The 26,860-nt window shown below is 35.4% G+C and overlaps 2 protein-coding genes across 2 annotated transcripts; one reads left to right on the top strand and one right to left on the bottom strand.

The window, feature by feature from the left end:
* Positions 1-231: 231 nt before the first annotated feature.
* LOC132714749 (uncharacterized) lies at positions 232-23,057 on the bottom strand (the record flags this gene model as incomplete). Its single annotated transcript, XM_060697669.1, is given in 6 exon segments — positions 232-267; positions 2,238-2,339; positions 2,685-2,993; positions 13,452-13,579; positions 15,166-15,216; positions 22,302-23,057. Coding segments are annotated over 6 exon segments (1,269 nt in total), but the record flags the coding sequence as incomplete, so codon positions are not given.
* Positions 22,972-26,616, top strand: LOC132714747 (proprotein convertase subtilisin/kexin type 5-like). The gene is made up of 2 exons (XM_060697667.1): positions 22,972-23,159; positions 24,441-26,616. Exons 1-2 carry the CDS (start codon positions 23,106-23,108, stop codon positions 26,028-26,030), a joined length of 1,644 nt encoding a protein of 547 aa, XP_060553650.1. The 5' UTR covers positions 22,972-23,105; the 3' UTR covers positions 26,031-26,616.
* The last annotated feature ends 244 nt before the right edge of the window (positions 26,617-26,860 follow it).

Raw genomic sequence — 26,860 nt, 5'->3', positions numbered from 1 at the left:
TCATTATTAGTAATATTATTTTGAAATATAAAGAAAATACGATTTACAAATTATGGTACAGGAAAGATTGAAATTCGTTTTATTCTCCATTTACTAACTTTTTTTTCATGGCATGTATACTTTAAATATTAACGAATTTTAGATACAAAAAAATGTAAAAAAACATTACTACATATCTCCATGTACCTTCAATATTAGATTGTTAATTTTGAAAATATTATAGTTACATACCTCGCATTTATCAAAACGATACCGCATGAAATATAACTAAAATGAAAAGAAAAAGAAAGAAAAAAAAACATTAAAGTATTAACATGAATCGAGCTTAAATGATAATATAATAAGAAGTGGTAACAATCTTTTCAAAGGTTTCTTACGAGTTGTCTACAATATGACGGCCACGACAATCAGGCAAAACTCTTTAAAGAAACTGATTTTAGACGTGGTTTCTATCCATGGGGTGCTTTAACATATATAAAATAAAGATGCAAGTATATGCTTTTCGTGTGTTTTTCTTTAGGTTTTTTTTGTGGTTTTTTTTATAAAGGCCCGGTCACACAGCCCTCCACGAGCGTATCGCGGCCGAATAACGGCCAAATATTTCTGCCCGTGAAGCAGACGCTGTTGGACGCTTTGAGGTCGCGATAAAGACGCGATACAGCCGTACTTTACCCGTCGTTACACGCGGTAAGAAATTCACACGCGGTTGGCCGCGCCAAAAAGTTTTGGGCTGGCCAAAAATTTAGACCGCGGGTAATCGCGGGCGGTACACGTGGTACACACGCGGTAAAGACGCGGTACAGACGCGGAACGAACGTGCTAGGACGTGCTACGGCCGCGGTTAAGACGTGGTTACAAGCGGTAGGACGCGAAATTTTAGCGGGTAATCGCGGGTGGAGCACGGTCATAGCACGTTTGTTCCGCGTCTGTACCGCGTTGTTATCACGTGCATTAGCGTGTGTACCGCGTGTAAGCACGGACAAACGCCTTTCTCCGCGTAAACAGCGCGCCCCAATACCGGCCTAATCACGTTCAATTGCGTCTTGTACACGTCCCAAATACGATTGTCCACGGCCTAATCGCGTCCGTACAACGTCTGATTTTAGGAATATAAAAAGCGCGATTTGCCGAGCATTCGTCAGTTGTGCTCCAGACGTCAAGAGGTGAACATGGATCCTCGTCACCGTAATGACCTCTTCTTGCTGCTCCAGCAGCATCAGAACCAAGTGGTACAGGTCCATCAGCTCCTCATTGACAGAAGAAGACGAAGGAGGAGGAGGGTGGTCCGGAACATCTGGGTGCGCGACTGGATTGGCAGGAGACCTGAGCTGGGGTTGTACGCTCGTCTCATGGTGGAGCTCCGTAATGAAGATCCAAGGGCCTTCCAGAACTTCATGAGAATGCCACCTGCCATGTTCGATGAAATTGTGCAGAAACTGACACCAGCCCTTACCAAGAAGACCACCAACTGGCGAGCACCCCTTGATCCAGGCCTGAAGGTTGGCCTCACCCTGAGGCACCTTGCTTCTGGCGCCAAGTACCGTGAGATGCAGTATGGCTGAAGGGTCCCTCACAACACCATCAGTCTGGTGTTACGCGAAGTGTGTGCGGACATCGTCGAGGAGTTCCGTGATGAGCTGCTCGCGCCACCACAGACTGCTGCAGAGTGGCGTCAGATTAGTGACAATTGGATGAACAGTTGTTGCAATAGACGGCAAGCACATTGCCTGTAAATCTCCTGCCAACACTGGGTCCGACTACTTCAACTACAAGTTTCTTCAGTGTCATCCTCCTGGCAGTCGTCGCATCTGACTACAAGTTCCTCTGGATAGACGTCAGCGGCAAGGGGTCTTCGTCTGATGCCCACATCTACAATGAAAGTGATTTCAGAGAGGGTCTCCAGAACAGCCCGGTTCGGCTGCCTTATTATACCCGTGGTAGGCCGCGGTACCGCCGCGCTTCACCCGCGATAAGGACGCGGAACAGTCGCCGGCGTCTGTTCCGCGGGCATACCACGGGTAAACCGCGGGTCAGCCAATTTTGCACATTTTCCACCACGGGCAACCGCAAAAAGAAATCGCGAAATTTTACCCGCGATACAGACGCGAAAGGCTGTGTGACCGGGCCTTAAGTAAAGGTTTGTGTTACAACTAATTAAATACTGACAAAACAGTTCAAGCAGAATCAATTAAGGCAATTATTAATCTTTAATTAAAATCAACGATAGTAAAACATACAACTGGTAACTTGTTCTTATGAGAAAATAGAATCAGGCAGTTCGAAGCATAGAACTGATCTCCAAACTGTTGCCACATCTCACTTTGAAGAACAAGGTCGCCCTGAAATACAAATAATTCATATAATGTTTACATTTGTTTGTGAAGAAGTCAATTTTTTGTCCGAATCAATGGCTGGCGTATATGAGTCAGTGTTTACTTCTTTGTTAAGAACTACCTATGAGTGCCGATTTTTGTGTAATAACAGCTGTTATCTGTCAATACTGCAAGAAGATAAATTTTGTCTAGAAGGTTGTTAGACAGATTTATATACTATGCTTTAAAATGCAATGGTCTTAAAACTATGATATTTGTACATCACTAATTCACGACTTGAATGTTCAAGCGCGTATGATTTATAGATTATACATTTATTTTTTGGAAAAAAAGGGAAAAAAGCTAACTTACCAATTGTCTGCGCCATATTATTGGTATTAGGACAATGTAAAGTATGCCCAAAGCTAAGATGAACATCAAAACAATAAAGAACGATGTCAGCCGGTTTTCAATCCAATCCAAGTAATCACTTGAGAAGTGTGTACGTGATGCGTTAGCTAAGTCCTCTGTCTTACATATAAACAAATATATAAAGATAGGAAGCGGAGTGCTTAAACCAAACCAAAACATTAAGTTCTTTCTTTTAAGATAATCATACCAATTCATCCATTTGGCTTTGTTAACCATCGCTATTGTCTCCTCTGTCAGATTTTCAGGAATCTAAAACAGAAATATCTCATTTACTCTGTCATCTATTGCAGAAAACATATATCTAAATTCTTTATCATAGATAATTAAAAACAATAGGTAAAAATGAGATGAAAATTTAATTTAAACACTAACTTAGGTAATTGCTAGCCGCTGCCTACATTGTTTTAAAATATTTGTTAGGCTCATGTCTCTGTCCATGTCCAATGATTATCTTAAACAAAACATGTCGTCGTGATCGTTAACCGGCCAAGAACAAAAAAAGTACATTTAAAGGAAAACAAGGGCAACAGCCATCACAGCAGCTTTTGACAGACATGTGAGTATCATGGATATGCACATAGGAGATATGATCTGGGCACCATCCGGAACATATCTGGATATCTTATCATCTCTAGTGATTTTTTACCTGAACTTTGACCCCAATGTGTGATCTTGACCTTAGCCGCAGAGACCTAAATTTTACACGCGACATTCCGCCTTACAATAGTAAACATTTGTGATAAGTTATATTGAAATCCCTTTATGCATGTAAAAGTTTTGCTCCAGACAACCGTTTTTTTAATGACCTCTAAGTGTGACCTTGACCTTTAACCTAGAGACCTGGTTTCATAAGAATCCCTTCGTATGTGTAGGAGATATGCTCTGGACAAAATCTCTATATTTTATCATATTTAGTGAGCTTGAAATCATCTTTAGTGACCATGACCTTGCATATATTAACCTACATTACATGTTTCACACCAGAAGTCATAACAATGACCATTTGTGTTTCAATCCCTCAATAAATACATGTACAACTTGCTTGGATTTTTGGGCTAACATACTTGTTTAAGCGTATTACACTTCGGCTCATTGTGTTAAACATTTATTTATCATTATTTCAAAATCCATCCATGTATAATAAGTCATGGACTGTACATGACCATTTATTCCATTCAAATCAAAACTTTGGATGTACCATGTTACCTTGACCTTTAAGTTTGAGACATGATTTTTGTTTAACACATGAATGCCATCCACAAAAGAACTACTATATTATTGGCCAAACACGACAGTGTATGAAAAAAAAATCAAAGTACAATCGGACCTTGCCATTTTGAATCCATAGCGTTATGGTATCTAACATATCAATTCTAAGTTATTTGAACATTAATCCAGTAATGACGGACAAGACTATAACTGCATTTTATGAAAGAAAATCATATTATAAATCCGGACGTGTGTGTGTATGTGTGTGTGCGTGCGTGCGCGTTCGCGTTTGTGTGTGTCCTTGACCTGTTTTACCAGGAGAGCAAACCTTATTGTGCGACACGTTAATATCAGGTCTAAAACATTTCTGCAAAGTAATCTTAAATCGTTTTCGAAATAACAGAATTGTTTACCGAATACGATCATTAGTGTATAAAGAGTAACATATCATGACATTCAACGTACGAATGCGACCGTCACCCTTTAAAATGAGACTTAATTCTTGTCCATATCATGACCAACACATAATGACAAGTTTTCCCTTGACCTTTAAGCTGGAGATATCAATCTTACGTACAATATTTTATGGTCATTTCCGGCACATTTTTGTCAGGTTATTTGAAACATATGCAGGACTGACATAATTGTTGAACAAACAATGGCTATCAGTGCACTTCAATGAAAAAAATCATTTCATGAATTTAGAAATACAATAGCGACATGACTATTATACGGAATTCCATAAACGACAGCCTACTGCTCACTGCCTACTGCTAACTGGACAGCCTGCTGCTTACTGCCTACTGCTAACTGCTTATTAACAGTCTAAGTCTATGTATGTATCAAATAGAAGTATTCCGAATGTACACACATGTGCGCCCGCCATTTTGTTGAAAAAAATCTGCTGAGGTAAACTTGCGGAAAACAATGGTAAGTAAATTAAAAGGGATTATTTTATAATTAAGCCTAATAATTTGTAATTTCGAATTCATTGCAATGACTTGTGTACGTCCCACCATTGCACACTGCTTTGATTATGTTATGAAATGGTTCCACGTGCCTCTTGCACAGGTTATTGATAAATTGTCAAATATAGGACTCATTTTAGGGTAAATCAACTTAATAATAAATTATTCCCAAAGAGTCTGTGTTCGGCAACTTGAGCCCACTATTCCTCGGCTGAGAGGCGGAGATCTGGACCATTATGTCAACACTCCCTTATTTTGTTTAGAATTTCATAGTTTATTAAACTTTCATTTGACAATGTAATACATTTCTAGAGGAATATCTGTAATATATTGGTGAAATCACTGGTGAAATTTAGGCATAATCAATAATGTGTGAGTTCATTTACGAGATCATTTTGCTTCCGTTTTCATTGGCTGTAAGTTATAGCTTATAAATGTGTAATTCCTTATTAGATGTTATGTAATGTATTTTTGTTAAGTTGATTGCACTCTTGATAGTTTATGTTGCAAAGATTTGTGCTTTCAAGGTTAATTATAGAATCAATTTTATTCTAGTACAGAGGATGATAAATCTGACAGAAACATTTCAATGAATGGACAGCCTATACTTTCATTGACTTCACAGGCAAGAAAAAACCAAAACACCTGCATTAAAATATTGAAATTACAATGGAAGAGGAAAAGGACTACATAAATGTATTGGTTCTCATAGACGAGTTTAACTCGGCTTCCTTCTGAAAGCATAAACAAAGACAAACTTGGCTGTATTCAAATTGTTTCAAAAACTTCAATATTTTAATGATATAAAGTGTGCAAACATGAAGTGATAAATTACAGTTTGGATCAGCTTATTTTACTTATATGAAAAGCCAGTGTTATTCTCTTGTTTAAATTCAATTGTGCTATTGAAAAACTCTGAGAAATAATAGATTCTTAACTATTTAAATTTACTTTAAAATTTCTGTAAATAAAATGATCATGTTAATGTTACAATATATTTTTTGTCGCGTTTGTTTAAAATCCATCTTTCATATAACTTTTATAATTATCTTCTTAACAAACACACTTAAAATTTGTGTTGATTATTTTTTCTATTTCTTTTTGCAATTACCGCAAGTAAAAACAATGAGCAAATCTGCCTTCGTATTTGCCAGAATCATCCAATGAAAGTCATAACTCTTTCTTTTAGGGTTCTAGAGGTTTGACAACTAAAGCTACATCCCGGCAGAGCCCCGGTAGACGTCCGGGGTGATACGGGAACGACCTGGAACAACCGGAGTACATCCGTTACTCTGCCGGCAACGTCCGGGATGATCCGGAATGATCCGGGAACATCCGGCATTCGACCCCGGATGGAATGAAATATTAGGGTGGTCCGGGATGATGCCGGCTTCATCCTAAGCTCTGCCGGAACGACCGGGGTTATACCGGGAAGCACCGTAGCTCTGCCGGCACAAAACTGGGATAATCCGGGGTATGATACAGCCGGTAGAGCTACAGTAGAACTACGGTAGAGCCCGGTATATGCCGGCAGAGCCCCGGTAACTATACAGGCAGAGCCCCGGTGGATAAAGGTAGAGCTACGGTTGATCCCGGTAGAGCCCCGGCAAAGCCCGGATCATTTCAAAAGAATAACGACAATTTGCGATGATTGCACTTGTTTGTATTAAAACCCTTCCCATTTCCCTTCTATCCAGTATGGCATAAGGATTTTTCAGAAAATCATCATGAATTACTATTCTGGAACAACAGATATTATATTAAATAAAAATTATGTATCAAAGTTATCATTTTCGGGCGTTTTCAATCCACCGGGGTTCTACCGGGGCTCTGCCGGGATCGTCCTGGGCTCTGCCGGGGCTCTGCCTGGATCGACCGGGGCTCTGTCTGGGTCAACCGGGGCTCTTCTGGCGTCATCCGGGAATGAACCGTAGCTTCACCTGGGCTCTGCCTGGATGATCCGGAGCGCATCCTGGGTGGTAAGTTGGGAACTACCGTAGTGCTGCCGGGGTAAGTGTGACCGCAACAATAATTTCACCCCGGATCGTCCAGGATCATCCCGGTAACTTACCGGGATGGTCCTGGGCTCTGCCGGGAGTAAGTGAGACTGCAGCTTAAGGTAAACAGTTCTAAGACATCGTGATAGTGTAGAGCTTCTATGGTATAATATGAAGCATTTTTAAGTTACCTTTCTTACAACGTGTATATCACTTTATATTGCAGAGTATATTTACATTAATATAATTTCATAACAATCATATAATTCATAACAGAACTTTTAATTATAATTCTGTTTTTATATTAATTCTTTCCCCGAAACTTAACAAATATTTTATATAGATTTTAATTTTTTACAGGCGTGTCATAATTTTTATTTTAAATAACGGTGTATACAAGAAAATATTAGCTTACTGGTCTCATTATTGGGACTAAATATACTTTTTATGTGGTGTTATAATCAATAAGTGAATTTTGTTTTTCGTTTTAATTGTAAATAAAAAAGTTCTTTAAAAATAAAGTATCATAATTTTCTTGTAATTTTGTTTATGTTTAGCTCCCCGGAAAACAAAATTATGACAAAATGAATTGAAAATGGTTATATATCTATGTTAACCATAAATCAAAGTTTGATTGTTGAATGTTGTAACATGACCAAGTTGGAAAAAACAATATTCAACATTGTCCACATTTAAATAGTGTATTAGTCCATCAATTTTAAATGTATGGGATCGCGAAAAGTATGTATTAGGAAGATGAAGATTACGTTATATTATTAGTTCCATAAGAAATACAATATCTGGCAAGTTAATTGAATATATTTCTTCAAAACAGCTTTACAAGTTAACATCAACACTCGTCAATGAAATTAAAAGACGACCGTCCAGCAATATATTGATTAGTTTGTTTTCTATCCTGTGGTTTAAATGCCTTTATCATAAGTTATAAAAAACAGAATGTAACACAGGCAATACTGTAAAAACTAAGAAATTACAAGCGGAAGGCATTACATTGACTCAAATTTAGGATACCGCAGTTCATCATATCGCTAAACAAATACTAACAATAATGCCCACGTAACTCAAAGATCTTTCAATGATTTTATTATGCATCGACTTTCCAATTATAACACAATAATTGACATGTAAGTCATCATGCTTCTGTCGAATAATCTTTTAACATCTACTAAAGTAACATTTTCTTGAGTCAAATCTAAGGCTTTATAGAATTAAGGTCTACAATCACCAGAACAAGTATTAACCTTTTTAGATAGAACTAAACGGTTCCATGAAGTGTGTATACTCTCCCAGTACGTTATAAACTACTGGTAATCCGAGACGTGACTGGTATAAATAATTTTGTCTGAAAATCTATATATCTATGTTTTGAGCACCATTATCTAGATTATTTTTGAACAACTTATTATAGCATTATTTTCAAAATGCGAACATAAAAGTACGAAAGCCTAATAGTGTCAAATGAAATAAAAAATAAAAATACAAAGGCGTTATAACGCGAATAAAGGCGTTATTACGCGAATCAAAAGGCGTAATAACGCGAATAAAGGCGATATAACGCAAATCAAAAGGCGTAATTACGCAAATCAAAAGGCGTAATAACGCGAAAAAGGCGTAGCAACGCAAATAAAGGCGAAGTAACGCGAATAAAGGCGTTATAACGCGAATCAAAAGGCGTAATAACGCGAATCAAAAGGCGTAATAACGCGAATAAAGGCGTAATAATGCAAATCAAAAGGCGTAATAACGCGAATAAAGGCGTTATAACGCGAAATGAAAGGCGTAATAACGCAAATCAAAAGGCGTAGTAACGCGAATAATGGCGTTGTAACGCGAATCAAAAGGCGTTCTAACGCAAATTAAAACGCATTATAATGCCAATTTAATACCATATTTATACTAATCAAATGGCCTAGTAACGTGAGTAAGCAAGACCAATATTGATATGAATTTATTGCTCAAGATATAAACTCGTGTAGAATAATAAAATATACATTTACAATAACTAACATTCCATTTGCGCAGTAATAATGCAAACTATTTGTCATAAACTAATGAAGACTCTTCAATATTTGCCAATTTAAGGTGACTTGGTGCCTTATAGGTCCATTGGACTGGACGTAAATACAGTTAATCTGAATTCACATGTATCACATCATTGATTTTACACATGTCGCTATAGTAAATGAATTTCTTTTCTTTTCTTTTCTTATCTTATCTTATCTTATCTTATCTTATCTTATATCTTATATCTTATCTTATCTTATATGTGCGTCATATGTTAAATTATCTTCGGATATATCCTGTTTGATTACCTTATAACATCTAGTATTTTCTAATTATGTGAATGCCATTCCTAATTAAGCTATAGGTAATAGGCTATAGGTAACAAGATTTGGGAAAACGTAAGGTATAAGTTAGTCACATTAGGGTGATTATTGATAAGTATGTTTAAATGGGGGATAGTGTTTCAGTTAAGTCACAACTATAGGAGACATTGCCTTCTTTGTCTATGTAGAAAAGTATCTATAGTTGGGTGATAGTTAACCCCTAATCTGACGAAAGCATTTCCTAATAAAAGATTTAAAAAAATCAGACTGTGGCCTTAGGACGTATCCGTACAGAATTGAAAATAAAACGTACGTCTTGATCGATTTATTTAGATCAAATTGTTCTTCCTATCTTACATTACTAGGCCACTGTTTGGAATTTATATGGTATTAAATTAGCGTTATAACGCCTTTTGTTTTGCGTTATTATGCCTTTTGGTTCGCGTTATTACGCCTTTTGATTCGCGTTATAACGCCTTTATTCACGTTATTACGCCTTTTGATTCGCGTTATAACGCCTTTATTCGCGTTAGTACGCCTTTTCATTCGCGTTATAACGTCTTTATTCGCGTAATTACGCCTTTTGATTCGCGTTAAAACGCGAATAAAGTCGTTACTACGCCTTTTGTTTCGCGTTATAACGCGAATAAAGGCGTTACTACGCCTTTTGATTCGCGTTATTACGCCTTTTGATTTGCGTTATAACGCGAATAAAGGCGTTACTACGCCTTTTGTTTCGCGTTATAACGCCTTTATTCGCGTTATTACGCCTTTTGATTCGCGTTATAACGCCTTTATTCGCGTTAGAACGCCTTTTGATTCGCGTTATAACGCCTTTATTCGCGTTATTACGCCTTTTCATTCGCGTTATAACGCCTTAATTCGCGTTAGTACGCCTTTTCGCCTTTTTTTCGCGTTATTACGCCTTTTGATTCGCGTTATAACGCCTTTATTCGCGTTAGTACGCCTTTTGATTTGCGTAATTATGCCTTTTGATTCGCGTTATAACGCGAATAAAGGCGTTATCACGCCTTTTGATTCGCGTTATTACGCCTTTATTCGCGTTATTACGCCTTTTGTTTCGCGTTATAACGCGAATAAAGGCGTTATTACGCCTTTTGATTCGCGTAATTACGACTTTGTTTCGCGGTATAACGCGTATAAAGGCGTTACTACGCCTTTTGATTCGCGTTATAACGCCTTTTTTCGCGTTATAACGCGAATCAAAAGGCGTCATAACGCGAATCAAAAGGCGTTATAACGCGAACATAAAGGCGTAATAACGCGAACCAAAAGGCATTATAACGCGAAACGAAAGGCGTTATAACGCTAATTCAATACCATATAAATTCCAAACCGTGGCCTTGTGATGTAAGATAGGAAGAACAATGTTGATTGAAATCAATTGATCAAGATGTACGTTTTATTTTCAATTCTGTACGGATACAGTCTGATTTTTTTAATCTTTTATTAGGAAATGCTTTCGTGAGATTAGAGGTTACTATCACCCAACTATAGATACTTTTCGATAAAGACAAAGAAGACAATGTCTTCCTATAATTGTAACTTAACAGAAACACTTTTCACTCCTCTAAGCATACCTATCAATAATTAGAGATACTTTCACCCTAATGTGACTTACGCATGCCTTACGTTTTTCCAAATCTTGTTACCTATAGCCAATTACCTATAGCGTAATTAGGAACGACATTCACATAATTAAAAGATACTACAGGTTATTAACCCTTTACCACATATATACGCGAAACAACGCACTTTCGACCCCCCCCCTTTTTTAGGCCTTCTATAGTGAAAAAAAGTCCTATTTGGGCCCCAAACATAAGTTTTCGTTTGAGAAATGTTGCTTAAAAAATTGAGCACTTTTTCGGCGCCGCCCCCCATCCAAAAGATACATCAGTGGGTTGCCAGAAGGGGGATGTGCCCCCTTCTGTTAGGGAGGTTTGAAGGGGGGCGGAGTCCCCCTCATCGCCAAGAAAATTTTGGACTTGTGAGAGGCTAAAAATGACCCCAGGTCGATCATAATGTAACGTTTAACCAACGCTGAAAAGCCTTTGACTCTGTCTCAATCCCTTGAGCAGTTGCAGCACTTTGAAATAAATTTTGATGGAAAAAATCGAGGCAAAATAGTGATTTTTGGCAATTTTGAGGTGTCCCCTCGTTGCCATGGTAACAGGAAATTTAAGACTGAGCATGTCGTTACAAAGACAATGGTCCAGTCAACATTTGTGCCAAGTTTGATTAGTATTGAAGCATTTTTCATAGTTTTATAGCAGTTTGAACTTGTAACAGGAGGCTTTTCAGTGAAAACGGCCATTTTTCACAATATGCTCATGGGGGAAAGGGTTAAGTAATTATTCAGGACATATCCGTATATAATTGAACATATGACGCACATATAAAATAAGATAAGATATAAGAAAAAATAAAAATTCATTTAGTATAGTGACATGTGTAAAATAAATGATGTGAATTCAGAGTAACTGTATTGACATATAACCCTATGGACCTTTAAGTCTCCAAGTCACCTGATATTGACAAATATCAAAGAGTCTTCATTCGTTTTTTACAAATGGTTTGCAATATTACTGCGCAAATGGAATGATAGTTATTGTAAATGTATATTATATTATTCTATACGAGTTTATATCTTGAGCAATAAATTCAATATTGTTTTTCCTTTCTCACGTTACCATTTGATAAAGTATAAATATGGTATAAAATTGGCATTATAATGCGTTTGAATTTGCGTTATTACGCCTTTTGGTTCGCGTTACTACGCCTTTATTCGCGTTACTACGCCTTTTGATTCGCGATACTACGCCTTTATTCGCGTTACTACGCCTTTTGATTCACGTTATAACGCCTTTATTCGCGTTACTTCGCCTTTATTTGCGTTGCTACGCCTTTTTTGCGTTATTACGCCTTTTGATTTGCGTAATTACGCCTTTTGATTCGCGTTATAACGCCTTTATTCGCGTTATTACGCCTTTTGATTCGCGTAATTACGCCTTTAATCGTGTTATAACGCCTTTGCGTTTTTATTTTTTTTGTCATTTGACACTATTAGGCTTTCGTATAAAAGTGACAGTTGTGATTTAAATCTAAAAACAACGACGTTCATGGCATTACAAGGCCTCCGTTTATAAATATCATTAAGTTCTTTAGTTATAGGGTAGTGTCAATATTTTTTAATGAACAAATATTATAATATACATGTTATATGGTAGATGTATCTAAATGACTATCTTTTACAAGCTTAAACAGGGATATACATGTATAAATAATTAATCAAGCAGTTATATTTGGATGCTCAAAATTACCGAACAAGATTTAATGACAGAAAAAACTATTTGGTAATATTTTATTTGATAACATTTTTATAAAGTTTACAGGTCTATGATTTGGAAAAGTTCCAGATGCCTGCAAAGATATATACTTATTTTTCTGCTTAGTAAAACGTAAAATTATATATGTACATGTATAAATGTAACGAGTTCCAAGGTTTCAGTCAAAGTCTTCATAAATGATACAGAGTAATTCCTTGACCAATACTGTTTTAAACGGCCTCATTGTAACATATAAACACATTGGAAGAAGGACATAAAAAGCCAACATTAACTTTCAGGCAATTAATCGGGTAGTTGACAGGTGTAACAGTTGGCATTTATCAATTAACAGTAAGCATTAAACAGTCGCTGTAAGCATTAAGCAGTTAAAAGTAAGCAGTTGACTGTAGGCAGTTGACAGTAAGCAGTTGACAGTAGACAGTTGACAGTAAACAGTAGGCTGTCTTTTATGGAATTCCGTACTATTATACGCGATATGTCATCAGGATGTCCAACACATTTCTACCGAGAAGTTAATAATCCATCCAGGGATAACAAAAGGAGTGTCGACACTAAAGTAGTCACTGCACTTTTTATAAAAACTTTTCCCTTTGAAGTCAAGTGTGACCTTGATATTTTAGCTATTGACCTATGTATTTTGTGTGCAACACATTGCCTTTTTGTAAAAGTTATTCTAAAATCCGTGACAAAGTTATTGACCAGACATAAATTTTGAATAGACTGATGGAATAAAGAAGGGCAGGCGGACGGACGGACACTGCAAAAGCTAAATGCATCCCCATTTTACCAAATACATGTATCTAATATTGCCTAATACCTCTACTTTATGATCTCTCAGAGTCGTGTGCAATGTCTGATTTACATGGAATTGATATTTGGCTGGAGATAAACTGCAGAACGTTTCTTCTCTTTTACCCTTGATACCATAGCTGTATCCATTTTCGCCTGAAAAATCGTAATTTATATCGCATATAAATTCGTTTATGTTTTATTAATAACCATCACCAATTTCTTTAAGATATGTTTTTCAAGCCTATACTGTAACGTTAATTAATCTGTTCCATATGTCTGGAATTTACAACTGTATATTTCTTTGATCTTATGACTGCACAATAACAGCAGGAGGCGCGCAAATTGTACACTTTCACATGGGAAGAGAGATGGCTTGGTTTGATTAAGTTGTAATGAATCACGCAAAACCCTTTCATTCTTTGAAATGCGCGCTATTGACAACTTCTGTACAGTACCATTTTCTTTGAACTGGAATAACATTTGTAGTTAAATACTGCAATACTTATATATATTATATTCTTTTTTCTTCCCTTACCTCCCCTGCACCCACCTTTGTATCACAATGGACTTAACCTGTATAAGTTTCCTTTTGTTTTTGTTTTACTTTATATTTTTGCATATTATTATCAGCCTACTAACTTAAAGTTAAAGGTTTGTAAAATATTTTTCAAGGATGTAGCCCTACATCAAGTGGTACTAGACACAAGATAAAAGGGCACGGGTTTCCAGACTATGGTTTTTCCTGGGCGAGTCGACCACGATTTGAGAAATATTTTATGAACAGTACTTTATATTATATATACAATATATCTATATATATATATATATATGTTGGGCGTGCTTGTTGTCCAACTTTATGTCATCTATTATAACGTTTGCTACAATTTGTGGCTTTGTGGTTTTTGTTGTCCAACTTTGTGTCATCTATTATAACGTTTGCTACAATTGTTTTCTATATGAAAGCGTATTTGAAGTTTCTGGTTAATCTTTTGATTATATCATAATCTATTCTTAGACAATAAAGACGTCTGGCTCTGCCAGACAATAAAGACGTCTGGCTCTGCCAGACATTATCAATCTTGAAAAAAAAATTAACAAAGGAACTTTAAATAAAGTTGTTTTGGTGCAAATTTATTATGTTCGCATTGAACGATGGAGACTGTGCTGTTTTATCTATCAAAACAAAGACAGTATATTGTTTGGCAATATTGACTGTAGACTAGTTAATTTGTCGGGATCTTTTTTGTTAGTTTTCTTATTTATCGATAATGACATTACAGTTCTCAATAAATAAATGCATAATTAGTGCCCGGTGGCCTAGTGGTATTTATGTTGCGTATCGATCGCGAAGTTGCAAGTTCGAATTCTGAACAAACTGTTCGTCCTGTAGCTAACAATGCGCATGCCAAACGGCGCGTTGTCGTGCGGCGTGTTGTCGCGATGTGATATTGTCGCTCGGCTTGGTGTGCTTCGCTAGTAAAGTATCTACTAGGTTGATATGAAAAATGGCTGAAAACGGACAGAATTTTTTTTAACATATTGTAACACATTCTTAATCTGTAACATATTGTAACATATTCTAAATCTGTAACGTAGTGTTACATATTCTTAATCTGTTACTTAGTGTAACATATTTATACCACCTGTCACAACCGTTATACTTTATATTTTATTTGTTTTTTTTTTCTGACAAGAAGATAGTTTTTATCACATATCAAGGACGGTAGAAATAAACCTACATATCTCTTGCGAATGGATGACATCCAGGGGAAGAAATCCATCAGCTTCATCTGCAAATATGAAAGTAATATTATGACAATATTTATGAATTTATCATACAATCATGCCAATACAGGGTATCTTGAAGTATGTTAATTGTATTTATGAAAAAAGCGATGATAATTATGGTCAAAATCAACGCAAAAGACAAGCTTATTAATCAGGGTTTGTGCTCCAAACATATTATTATCGCGATTTAACTTTGGTAACATTATTTAAATAACTTTATCATATACCTATTTAATCAAAATTTGAAATTAATTTTGTGAAGTTAAAAATAGCCATTTTAGCGTGAATTTACCTAGATTTGATAAACTGTATATTTTTGTGTTATTTCGCTACGAATGTGGGAAATGTTTTTTACTCCTGAAGATTTTGTAAAATTACTTAAACATATATTTATGTGGTTTTTAATTTGTTTGTTTGCATCACAGTCATATCCGATAAAAGAATAAATCAGGTAAACTGAAAACTAAAAGCATGTTCATGAACACGCATATCACATGTGTTTTGACATTTTTCTGACTGATAATTACTTATGTTATATAAATCTCTTACGTTTTTAGCTAACCTGACCACAAAGTGGTCAAGGTGAGGTATAGTGATGGGGCTATGTCCGGCGTCCGTCGTCGTGCGTCGTTCGTCGTCAACATTTGGGTTGTTAACACTCTAGCAGTCACAGTTTTGATTGGATCATAATAAAACTTCATCAGAATGTTTGTATCAATAAAATACAGGTCAAGTTCGCATATGGGTTATCTCTGGTCAAAAACTAGGTCACAGGAGCTAAAAATAGAAAAATCTTGTAAACACTCTTGTGGCGGCAGTTTTGATCCAAATATCCTGGAAATTAATCAGGAAAATTGTTTTGACAATTTCTAGTTCAATATAGAATATGGGTAATATCTGGTCAAAATCTATCTCACATGAGCTAAAAATTAAAAAAACTTGTTAACACTCTAATGGCTGCAGTTTTTATCCAAATATCCTGGAAATTAGTCTGACAGTTTGTTTTGATGATTTCTAGGTCACAGCACCCAAATATTGAAAAACCTTGTAAACACTGTTATGGTCTTTTTTTTTTGACTCAATTGTAATCAAACTTAGTCAGAATGCTTGTCTAGTTAATTTGCTTGGAGGAGTTTGAACATTGGTTGTCTCTGATGAAAAACTAGGTCACAGGAGCTAAAAATAAAGAAATCTTGTTCACTCTCTAGTGGCTACTGTTGTTATTATCTTAATATCCTGGAAATTGCAAGTTTGTTTTGATGATTTCTAGGACAAGTCTTACTATGGTTCAACTGGGGTCAAAAACTGGAACATTCTGTCCAAATATTGAAAAACCTTGTTAATATTCTAGAGGTCACATTTTTGACTCAGTTGTCATCAAACTTGGTCAGGATGCTTGTCTAAGTAATTGCTCGGATGAGTTCGATGGGTCCGGTGTGCGATCTTTACTATCATTTTATACTTTAAACATTGATCTAACTCGGAGTTATCTATAAACTTCTTAGACATTTTTATGTAGAGCGACGATCTTTTGCCCCCGATGCAGATTGCGTATGCTCAATCAAGTACTACATTCGGTAAGATGGGTCTAAAACTTAAAGGCCCCATAAGCGTACATCTTTTGAAAATGAAATTTTAAATAGTTTTCATTTAAATTATCATCTTTTTTATCTTAAAGAGAATTACTACAGATGATACCTATGTTGTTTATAGGTTACTACAGTTTGTTTATAGGTTACTATAGAAATAAAAACAAAACTTGTAGTGTAGGATAATCTGGTTATACCCATTTAAAGATCAAACTGTTAGATGTCAATGTGATAGTGTGTTATTATATTATTTTGTTGGAACTGTACAAATTACTAACCGGCACTGAGATTAGTGAAATGCATTGCTACTTTAGTGTTCAGAGTGAAATATAGAATGTTCGCCTTACGTGCAAACAGTTTTGAATTCTAATTTATGCTCGTGACTCTGAGGTTTTTTTATTTTGTTTCTTTGGTTGTTTGTTTGTTTGACTTTCTTTTGTTGTCATTTTGTTGTTCTTTTTTGTTGTTGTTGCTGTTTTTTGTTGGATTTTAAATTGATAAACTGGTCACTATATAGATGATAATTATTGCTCCGCGTACACAGGCGCGGAGTAATTTGTGTTCACAATTTTTTTTGTCCATGAGACCGATTTTTTTCAATTAATCCCTTCGATTTACAGATAAAAATAAATTCGGATTCAAGAATTCCTTCCGATTTCTATAATGAAAAGTCATATATTAGTTTCCCTTTCGGTGATTTGCAGCAAGTCTTATTAATGAATGAGAATGGGAACAAATTTCACGCCTCCACCGCTGGGAAGGCAGTATAACAGACAAAACCAAAAAAATAAACTCAAATTTGTTAATTTATTTCCGACATCTCCGTATCTTCTACAGGAAATTATTAATTATTTTGTAGTATCCAGTGGTTATTAGGTATTTTATGGCTGAACATACAGTCGAAAGTTTTAAATAGAATGATGTATGTGAAAGTCCAAAAATATATTTATAGAAGTAGTTTTAGTTTAACGAAACGGTCATTTGTGTCGCGCTATGGTAATAAATAACGAACTGGATAATTTTGCAGGAAAAAAAATGCAAACATTTTCAAACAATAAATTGCATTCTGTAAAAAATTATACATAAAAATTAAGTACTAGACAATTTCTTACGAATTGTTATATCATAGTATTATCATTTTGAAATTGTCTTTTCTTTAGGTTCTTTCCGGGGTTTTTACGGCCCTGATTGCACTTATGACATTTTTACCGTGAATATTTAAATCGACCTACTTCTTGCTTTCTTAACTTTATATGTCGCTTTCAATTTGACGTTGTGCGACAGATAACAGGTCGAGCAGTATCATACTATAAAACATGTTCGCTGCTTAAGTTCTTTAGCTAAAATCGACCCTGATTTTTCGAATATTTGCTGTTCTATATTTTGTTTGAAGGCAATTTGTTTTATGATAGTTTGAATGGAATGTTGATTGCCGAATATTGTGACATTTTAACAACAGTAACTTTCGTCTGCAGTTTTAACATGAGTTGTTATGGGCTTATTGATAGGAATTTATACACATTGGTGAGTCAGACAAGTTTTTTTAAGCAATTCAACAAAATAGTAGATTGACCTCCCAATAAATCAATAAACAAACTTTGTTCATTTTGACTACTATTATGTTCAAAAGAAAATACCACAGAAAATTGAAATTACAATAATCAACTTGAAATAACCAATATTACTGTTAATATCCAAAAATACTCCCTATATGTTATAAATAAACGTATACTATATAGGGTATATTTTGGATATTATAGGTATATTTAGGATATAATCGTTAAAAATGACAGAATTTCAAGTTCCTGTGGGAAAAAAATAATATTCTAATCCCTAGCATGCCTACCAAAGTACATGATGAGCAATGTCTTTCGACCGCCCATTCATAAACGATATACAATTCTGGTAAAAACCATTTAACCATTGGAAAGTCTATAAGAATATCTGGTCATCAGATGCCTATTAGCTCATCTTCACTTGTTGTATTTCTTGCTATGACGCCCTTTGATGCTTCGTATCAATGCTTTTCTTGATATACCATGATATACCATTTTCCGGACATTTTGAAAAATAAAGTCGATGAAAGTTTTTGTTTTGGCTTATTTACATATGAATATTTCCTACTATGATTAGTTGTTGATATTTGTAGAAAATGAGTAGCATTATAGGTGAAAAGGGAAATGTACTTGCTTTGATATTTTCTTATAAATTAAAATTACTAACTACAGTAGTGACAGAAACAGAACAATGTTGCACTACTGTCATGCCACATTACATGTCTTGTTAGTCTTGTTTGCATTGGAATTACTTTCCTTACCAGGTAGGTATCAGTTAAAGCATATTTTTTAAAATTAAATATCTGGCCCCTCTCTCATGAACAGTGCATACGATAAGAATAATTGTGTAGTCGTAAATGATTTACAACACATCCATGTACTTAATCTGAATAGAACATGACCTGTGCGTATGAATGATTTGGTAAGGTATTTGTAATGAGCGCATATTTTTGCGCGGAGCTTTTCAATTGCTGCATATTGCAGCAACATTAGTACCTGTAACTTTTTAGAAATCGGATCATGGATCAATATACATTAACTCGGATGAAAGATGTATGATAAAAGAAGGTATATCCCGATGGCGGAAAAGCGAACTGTCTGTTATCTAAGCATGACACGTCTAAAGATGAAGGTTAAAAAGCAATATTTTTTTTTTCAATTTTGTTATGTATTTGAAGATTTTGAAATATCAGCAAGACGGTGATTTCTGTTATGTTAAATACTTCAGTGATACAGCGGTGAGAAGAGAATTTAACCAAAGTCTTTCACCCACCAAATAAGCGAAATAAAGGTTGGGTACGAATTATTTGATACACAATGCTTTATTTGAAAGCGTTACTAACTAAAAGTCCAAAGCCCAAACTCAAGAACATTTTGATTATAATGTTTGATCTATATCGCTGACCACTATTATCACTTCCGAGATTTTTTTTGACGTGACAGGACTAGATTTATTTTTGATTTTTTGAGATTGATGAATGTCTATATCAAAAGCTTATATGCAATATCGCAGATCATTCTCTCAATCCAGGAGATTGTAATTGTGCAATATTGGTGTATTTATTGCAGTTTAAGAGTTAAATTAGTCTTATCATAGTTTAACACGAACATTTCGTGCTCACTGATCTGGAAGTGCACATATAATTGAAAATCGGATAGATACGCTACTCGAGGTCTTCGCATTGTATTGTACAGGTCGTATTGTCCACTCACCCAACCCTTTCACTATTGTTAATCTTTGACAATTTGTTCTGACTTAAAGTAGCCTTTATTTTTAGGTGAGCAAAATGTTTGATTATAATTGTTTTTCAGTTGATTAGGGAATGCAAGTTTTATTCTTTGTAAGCAGTTTATTTTCTGATATGGTGGCTGATTTGGTACACTTTGCGCGTTGCGTTGTCGATAGCGACAACACAACCTATATCGTTAACGTTATCGCTTTTTCATCTTGTCGCTAGCAACAATCTATGGTAGCTGATTTAGAACACTTTTTATATGCCCGAAAATATTACGGGCATAAAGAATTTCGGGCATATCATGTTATACCCCCTGGCGTCCGTCCATCCGTCTGTCCGGGCGAACATCTAATTGTCTATGAGCTTCATTACGTCCATAATTTTAGTTAAAAAAAGAAGGAAATTCCATAAACCGACTGGTTTATGTGGTAATTTACTGGTTTATGGGGAAAGATGCCACCTAAAGATCAAAGAAAAAGCACATAAACCCCAATTGTTGGCATTTCCGTCCGTCCGTCCGTTTGCAATTTGGTTTCCGGAGCATAACTTAAGTTCCATTCGGCCAATAATATTCAAACTTCATAGAATGATTGTCCAGATTGGGTAGAAAACCTCTATTGAATTTGGGGCCACAAGGTCAAAGGTGAAGGTCACTATTACCTCAAAACTGAAAACAGTTTCCGGAGCATAACTTAAGTTCCATTTGGCCCAAAATATTCAAACTTCATAGGATCATAATCCATATTAAGTTGAAGACCCCTATTTATTTTGGAGTTACAAAGTCAAAGGTCAAGGTCACTATTACCTTAAAACTGAAAACAGTTTCCGTAGCATAACTTAAGTTCCATTCGGCCCACAATATTCAAACTTCATAGGATGATTGTCCATATTAGGTAAAAGACCCCTATTGATTTTGGGGTTATAAGGTCAAAGGTCAGGGTCACAATGATCTTTACACTGAAAATTGTGGTTTCTGGAGCATAACTTAAGTTCCATTGGCTCACAGTGTTTAAACTTCATAGGATGATTATTAATATTGAGTAAAGACCCCTATTAATTTTTGGGTTACAAGGTCAAGGTCATTATTTCATTTAAACGGTTTTAGCTCACTAACTTAAGTATAAATCATCCTACAGCTGTAAAATGTTATAGGATGAACAGCCGTGTCCAAAACATGATTGATTTTAGGCTAATAAGATCAAAGGTCAGGATCACACTGTCCTTAACACTGGAAATTGTGCTTTCCGGAACATAATACAAGTTCCATTTGGCTTAAAGTGTTCAAACTTCATAGAATGATTGCCTATATTGAATAAAAGATCCATATCTATATTGGGGTCACAAGGTCAAAGGTCTATATTAAATGACTTTCATATTGTTAAAAGTTTTACAACTGTCAAACTTCATAGGATGATCACTTATGTTGAGTACATTAATTATATGCCTTAAGAAATTTGCTTATATTATGTTATTTCCCTGGCGTCATTCTGTCCATCCGTTGTAGTAAAAATATTTAATCCCCATGTCTTACAAATGCTTCATCCTTTCAAAAAAATCATATGATGCTCCGCCTAGCGGTGCTCTTGTTTGTGTCATGTTGTCGCTAGCGACAGAACGACAAAGCGCCAAACGGCGCGCTGTCGCACTGTCGTCTTGTCCCGTCGCTATCGAAGCACGCCGAACGGCACATTGATTGACGTACGATGCGTTGTCGCGATGTCGCCCTGACGCTTGGCTTATATATATCTACAAACAGCCAATCTTTTGATTTGAGCCAAGCGACAATGTGACATCGCGACAACACGCGGCACGACAACGTGTCGTTTGGCGTGTATCGTTAGCGACAGGACGACAAGACGGCAGTGCAACAACACGACGCACAAAAGTGTTCCAAATCAGCTACCATAGATTGTTGCTTCGTAGATATTGACATGTAAATAATGAAGATAATACTTTATTTTACTGGCTGTGAGCTTTCAATACTATTTTTTATTGTCTTCATGTTTTTTTCCACTTTTAATTTCACAGTTGAGCTAATTATATTTTCATTTGTTTTTGTTTTTAGACTTTTGGAGCTTAGAAAGGTTTTTTAAACCTATAAATTCACATAAACGTTTATCAAGATTTTGGTTTGTATTTATTCTATTTATGTTTGCTTATCAGTTTTATACTACAAAATAGAAATACTGTAAAAAAACAAACTTACTTGTATCAAGAAGAGCTTCGACAATCTTTAAAGGCACATCTACTTCTGGACTTGTAGCATCAATGTATGTCAACGTTTTGAGAGTAGTCGGTAGCTCACATTCTTCCAGAACCACCGGAATAACACAGCTCGAACCATTGTCAATAGATTGAATGAAAGCAAAATCCCTTTCGAACTTACACCATCCGCTCTCATGAAAACGTGGCGACAAGAATAGTAACACTTTTAATGATCTATTCATTCCTTCCCTGACGTTTTCAGATATGTCCTTGCCAGGTTGAAAATCCCGATCTGAGTACAAGCATGTAAGATCAAAACGAGTTTCTAAAATTTCAACATACGTTAACACCTGGGTGCTATCTTCGCTACTATGAGATACAAAAAAGTATTTGTCTTTACCATCTGGTAATGTCGGTATTTTCTGTCTTAAACGGGGATGTCTATCATTACTGTCCTCTCCTGGTGCAAAAATGCTCGCTTCTGGTAATACATCGTCTTTCTTAATGATATCTTCTTCTGTAAGTTTATCAAACGGTATTGGTAGTTCATTCACATATTCATTTGTGTTTGACAGATCTTCCGTTGCGTTGAAACTATTTCCATCTGATTTAAGTAAATGCGTGCTGGTTCCACAATCGTCCATTTTAACACACGTTTAAACTCTAGATTACCTAACCTCTATTTGAATAAGTTATTTTTAGACAACCTTGAACCTAAATTGGAAATCCCCGTTAACAATGATAAGCATAAACAGTAACATGCGATTTTTTTTTATAAACTTAAAGATAAACGATTGACATAAAAATGGATACACTTTCTTTGGTTTTCTTGACTGGCATTACATTATTAACTGTACTGGTGAGTTATCATTTAATTTACTTAATTATAAATAACCATTTCAATCTGAATTTATATAAATAACCATTTCAAACTGAATTTAAATAAATAACCATTTCAATCTGAATTTATATAAATAACCATTTCAATCTGAATTTATTTCATTTTCACAATAATTCATGAAACAGTATGTTCAGGAGCATTTCTTTGCTTTAACCATAACGTTTAAAACTTCTTTAATAATGTAACTTTCTTCATTATCCTGTGGAAAAATCATTTCTTCGAATAAATTCTAAAAAGTTATATCAAGCATATATTCTGCACATTTTAAAAAAAAGTAACGGCACAGAACTTGACAAATAATGTAATCCTTAGTGTAAACAGTAAAATGAATTTATCTTGTTAGATACATGCATTTTGCGTAGTTAAACTGTGCAACAATCGATAAGATTGTCAAGTAATCAAATAAACAGACGTAAACGAAAGCTTTGTTGACATGGAGCATTATTATGGAATACCGTAAGGGCTATCGTGGTTATACTTTATAATCCAGAGGGCGACGATGCGATAGTGCGATAAGAACAAAACGACAATGCGATGACGACATGCGTTAGTGCGATGGCGACGGACAAAATTGTGCTCACAATTTGATAAGGGCTATTTTTGTAGTCTGTAACTTTTATTGTTAAGGTTAACACATTTTTGATACATTAAGTTTTGTTTGTATTGTTTATTTGATGAACTTGATGAGTTGAATTATTGAATTGAAACATATGTGTAAAATTATGAAATCGGGGAAATTTAAAAACTCGTAAATTGCACTTATTTGCAAAAGTCCACGATAGATCTTTAATGGTAGATTTCCGATCCACCCCTCTTATAAAACAGCACATGGTTTTGAAAGAACAGACGGGCTGCACAGGGCGACCTCTAGAACATGTCCCGCAAATTTTTAATCGGATTAATGCCCGGGTATCTAGCTGGCCAGTATAAGAGCTCGGTTGTTTTGCGTGCAAGGCATTGGGTAGTAAGAAGGGCATTGTGTGAGCGGGGATTGTCCTGCAGTAGAAAAAAATCTGGACCCACTACACCTGCATATGGTCGTATATATCACAGGTATTCGGTGTGTGTTAATTACTATAATGACCGCCCCTCCCCTCTCCCACCATCCCACATGCTACAACCCTGTTATTACAATGAAATATTATGTTTAAAAAATTACATACTGAATACCTTATAATTATTTATTTAATTTTTTTTCGATGAATATATAAGTTTATTTTTGTATTTTTGATATTGCAGGTCATGACAAGCGAGGCACACAACAAAATCTGCCTAGATCGATATTGTTCCGACAAAAAGCCGTATTGTACGCCTGTCGGTTGTGTGTTTCATTGTCCTAAAGGAACGTTTTATAACGACAGTGACTGCGTTATTCACTGTGGAGATATGTTCATTGACAACAGGACTTGTGTTCTTTTGTGTCCAAACACAAGCCATTTGGTTCAAGAACAAATCGTAGTGCAAGGTCTGCAATTTTATAAATACAAGATTTGCAAAAATGTTTGCCCACTGCATATGTTTGAGCTTAATGACATGTGTTTGGATACTTGTCCAGATAACAAAGGATATGTTCACAGAGGAAAATGTATTGCAGAATGTCCTAATACAAGCCCCTATCATATGAATATCTTTTCAAACAATCGCATTGTTGCAATTGAATGTATATCCTCTTGCAGCAGTGGAACTCCTTTTCTTAAAAGTGGATACTGTGTTTCAGTGTGTAACAAAACAGAAGTTGTTTTCGAGGGGAAATGTTCCCAAAGATGTCCAGGCGAGCTTAATCATCTTAATTTACAGTCGTGTATCGCTGTAGGAAAGTGCAAGAATGAATGGCCTGAACAGGTATACTGTTCATCGACGTGTCCGGAAAATTATTATTCTTTTAATAAAACTTGTACAAGTAAATGTCCAGTTGAAATGAATAAAATTTTTAACGCAAAATGCATCAGCGCTTGTCCACGTTCACACCCGTACCATGTGATGTTATGGAAATCCGTTTCAGAAAAACTTTATTCCTGCACTGACAAATGTCCCGTTAAAACAAATGTTGCTACGTTAGAATGTGTTACATATTGTGACAAGGGAGCAATTACCTTTAAAGACAAATGCGTAGAGTCATGTCCACAGAATACATATCTATCATCTAAAACAAACGATGAAAAAATATGCGTTGAGGTTTGCCCAACATTTGCATATAAGGATAAATGCGTTGACACCTGTCCAAAGTTCTTTATCAACAAGACATGCGTAGACAGTTGCCCAAGTTTTTATAAAACTCTGTACAAGAAATCTTGTGAAGTCTCATGTCCAGTAAACACGTGTTTGACAATGGATGGCGTAAATTGTACGGACGACTGCTCATTTAATGTCGAAACGGGCAAACTAGTGTGTGTATGCCCGGAGCATTTCCCATACAAACGGAAAAATAGCTCTGGATCCTTTTGCGTTTCTCATTGTGAAAACCATGAAGTTTTGGATGAGGACAGATGTATAAATGTTACGGAATGTAATAGACCTGTTTTATCGCAAGGACAATGTTTAGATGAATGTCCACTAGGATACTTTTATATGAGTTATGATTACACTAAAGAAATAAATAAAACGGATGCAAACTTTGAAGAAAACATATACAAATATACTGATGATAACTTAAGAGACGATCCATGCGAACTTGTTCAGAATGTTTATTTTGGCGTATTTTTTTTTGGTTTTTCGTCATTGTTTTATGGGGTAGTCTATTATTTCCACGTTTCAACTAAACGCGTAACGTGTTTGCTGCATCTTAAAAAACGGCTGAAACATTGGCGAGTAGTAAAGGAACAAAGTTAAATACAAGCAAACTGACCGACCAGCAGGACTTAGTACAAAAAAACTGGCGTTTGAAGATGTTATTTGTAAACCTATCGTTTATAACAAAATTTTAAGTGTTTAATAATAAACCTAGCTATTCTTGACTATTCCTGCTGAAGGAAGAAGACGAGGGATATGAAGTTCTTAAAATAACTTATCAGGAGTTCGTGTGATAAATGTCACAGAGTTCTGTTGTACATGTATATACTACAGATACACTCGTCAATAGTGGTCATTTTCATCTTTAAAAATGTCTAGTTAAGTAGTTAAACACATTTTCTTATGATATATGAAGATCAGATAAGAAATTGTTAATGATGATGCAAGTTCCATAACAATTCTTTATAATTCGAAATTCGGATAACCCAAAAATTCAGACACTTGTGCAGTTCTTGTGTTATTCAATATAGTTCAGTCTCTTGGATATAGTATATGTATAATTCTGTCATATCTTTGTATTCAAATAATTCTAAATAGAAACATTGATTTTATCAAATGTTTAAGAACTTTTAATTAAAATAAACAACAACAAAAAATAAAGTTAACTTACTTGTTATAAACTACCTTTAGAGTCTATAAATTAATGTTTCGATCTTTGTGGAAATGCTGAATATATTAGGCACGAGCTCGCACCTGCACGAAAGACCGGTTGGGATATTTCAACTTCAGGATATCCCAAATTCACGTGAAGTTGAAATCATCAACTTATGAATTCTGCATGTTAAATACTTGAATCCACGAACTTAACATTGTGAATTCATGAAGATAAAATCGGGAATTCATGAAGATGAAAATATTAATATCCCGAC

The sequence above is a fragment of the Ruditapes philippinarum genome, unplaced genomic scaffold (assembly GCF_026571515.1).
Source record: "Ruditapes philippinarum isolate M1 unplaced genomic scaffold, ASM2657151v2 ctg7861_1_1_1_1, whole genome shotgun sequence".
Classification (NCBI taxonomy): Eukaryota; Metazoa; Mollusca; class Bivalvia; order Venerida; family Veneridae; genus Ruditapes; species Ruditapes philippinarum.
The sequence above is the reverse complement of the archived record's forward strand: the minus strand, read 5'-3'. Positions and strand labels throughout refer to the sequence as shown.

Coding starts and splice junctions, on each gene's coding strand:
- LOC132714747 (XM_060697667.1), top strand. CDS start 23,106: ATGGATACACTTTCTTTGGTTTTCTTGACTGGCATTACATTATTAACT. Junction 23,160..24,440: donor TTACATTATTAACTGTACTG/GTGAGTTATCAT, acceptor TTGATATTGCAG/GTCATGACAAGCGAGGCACA.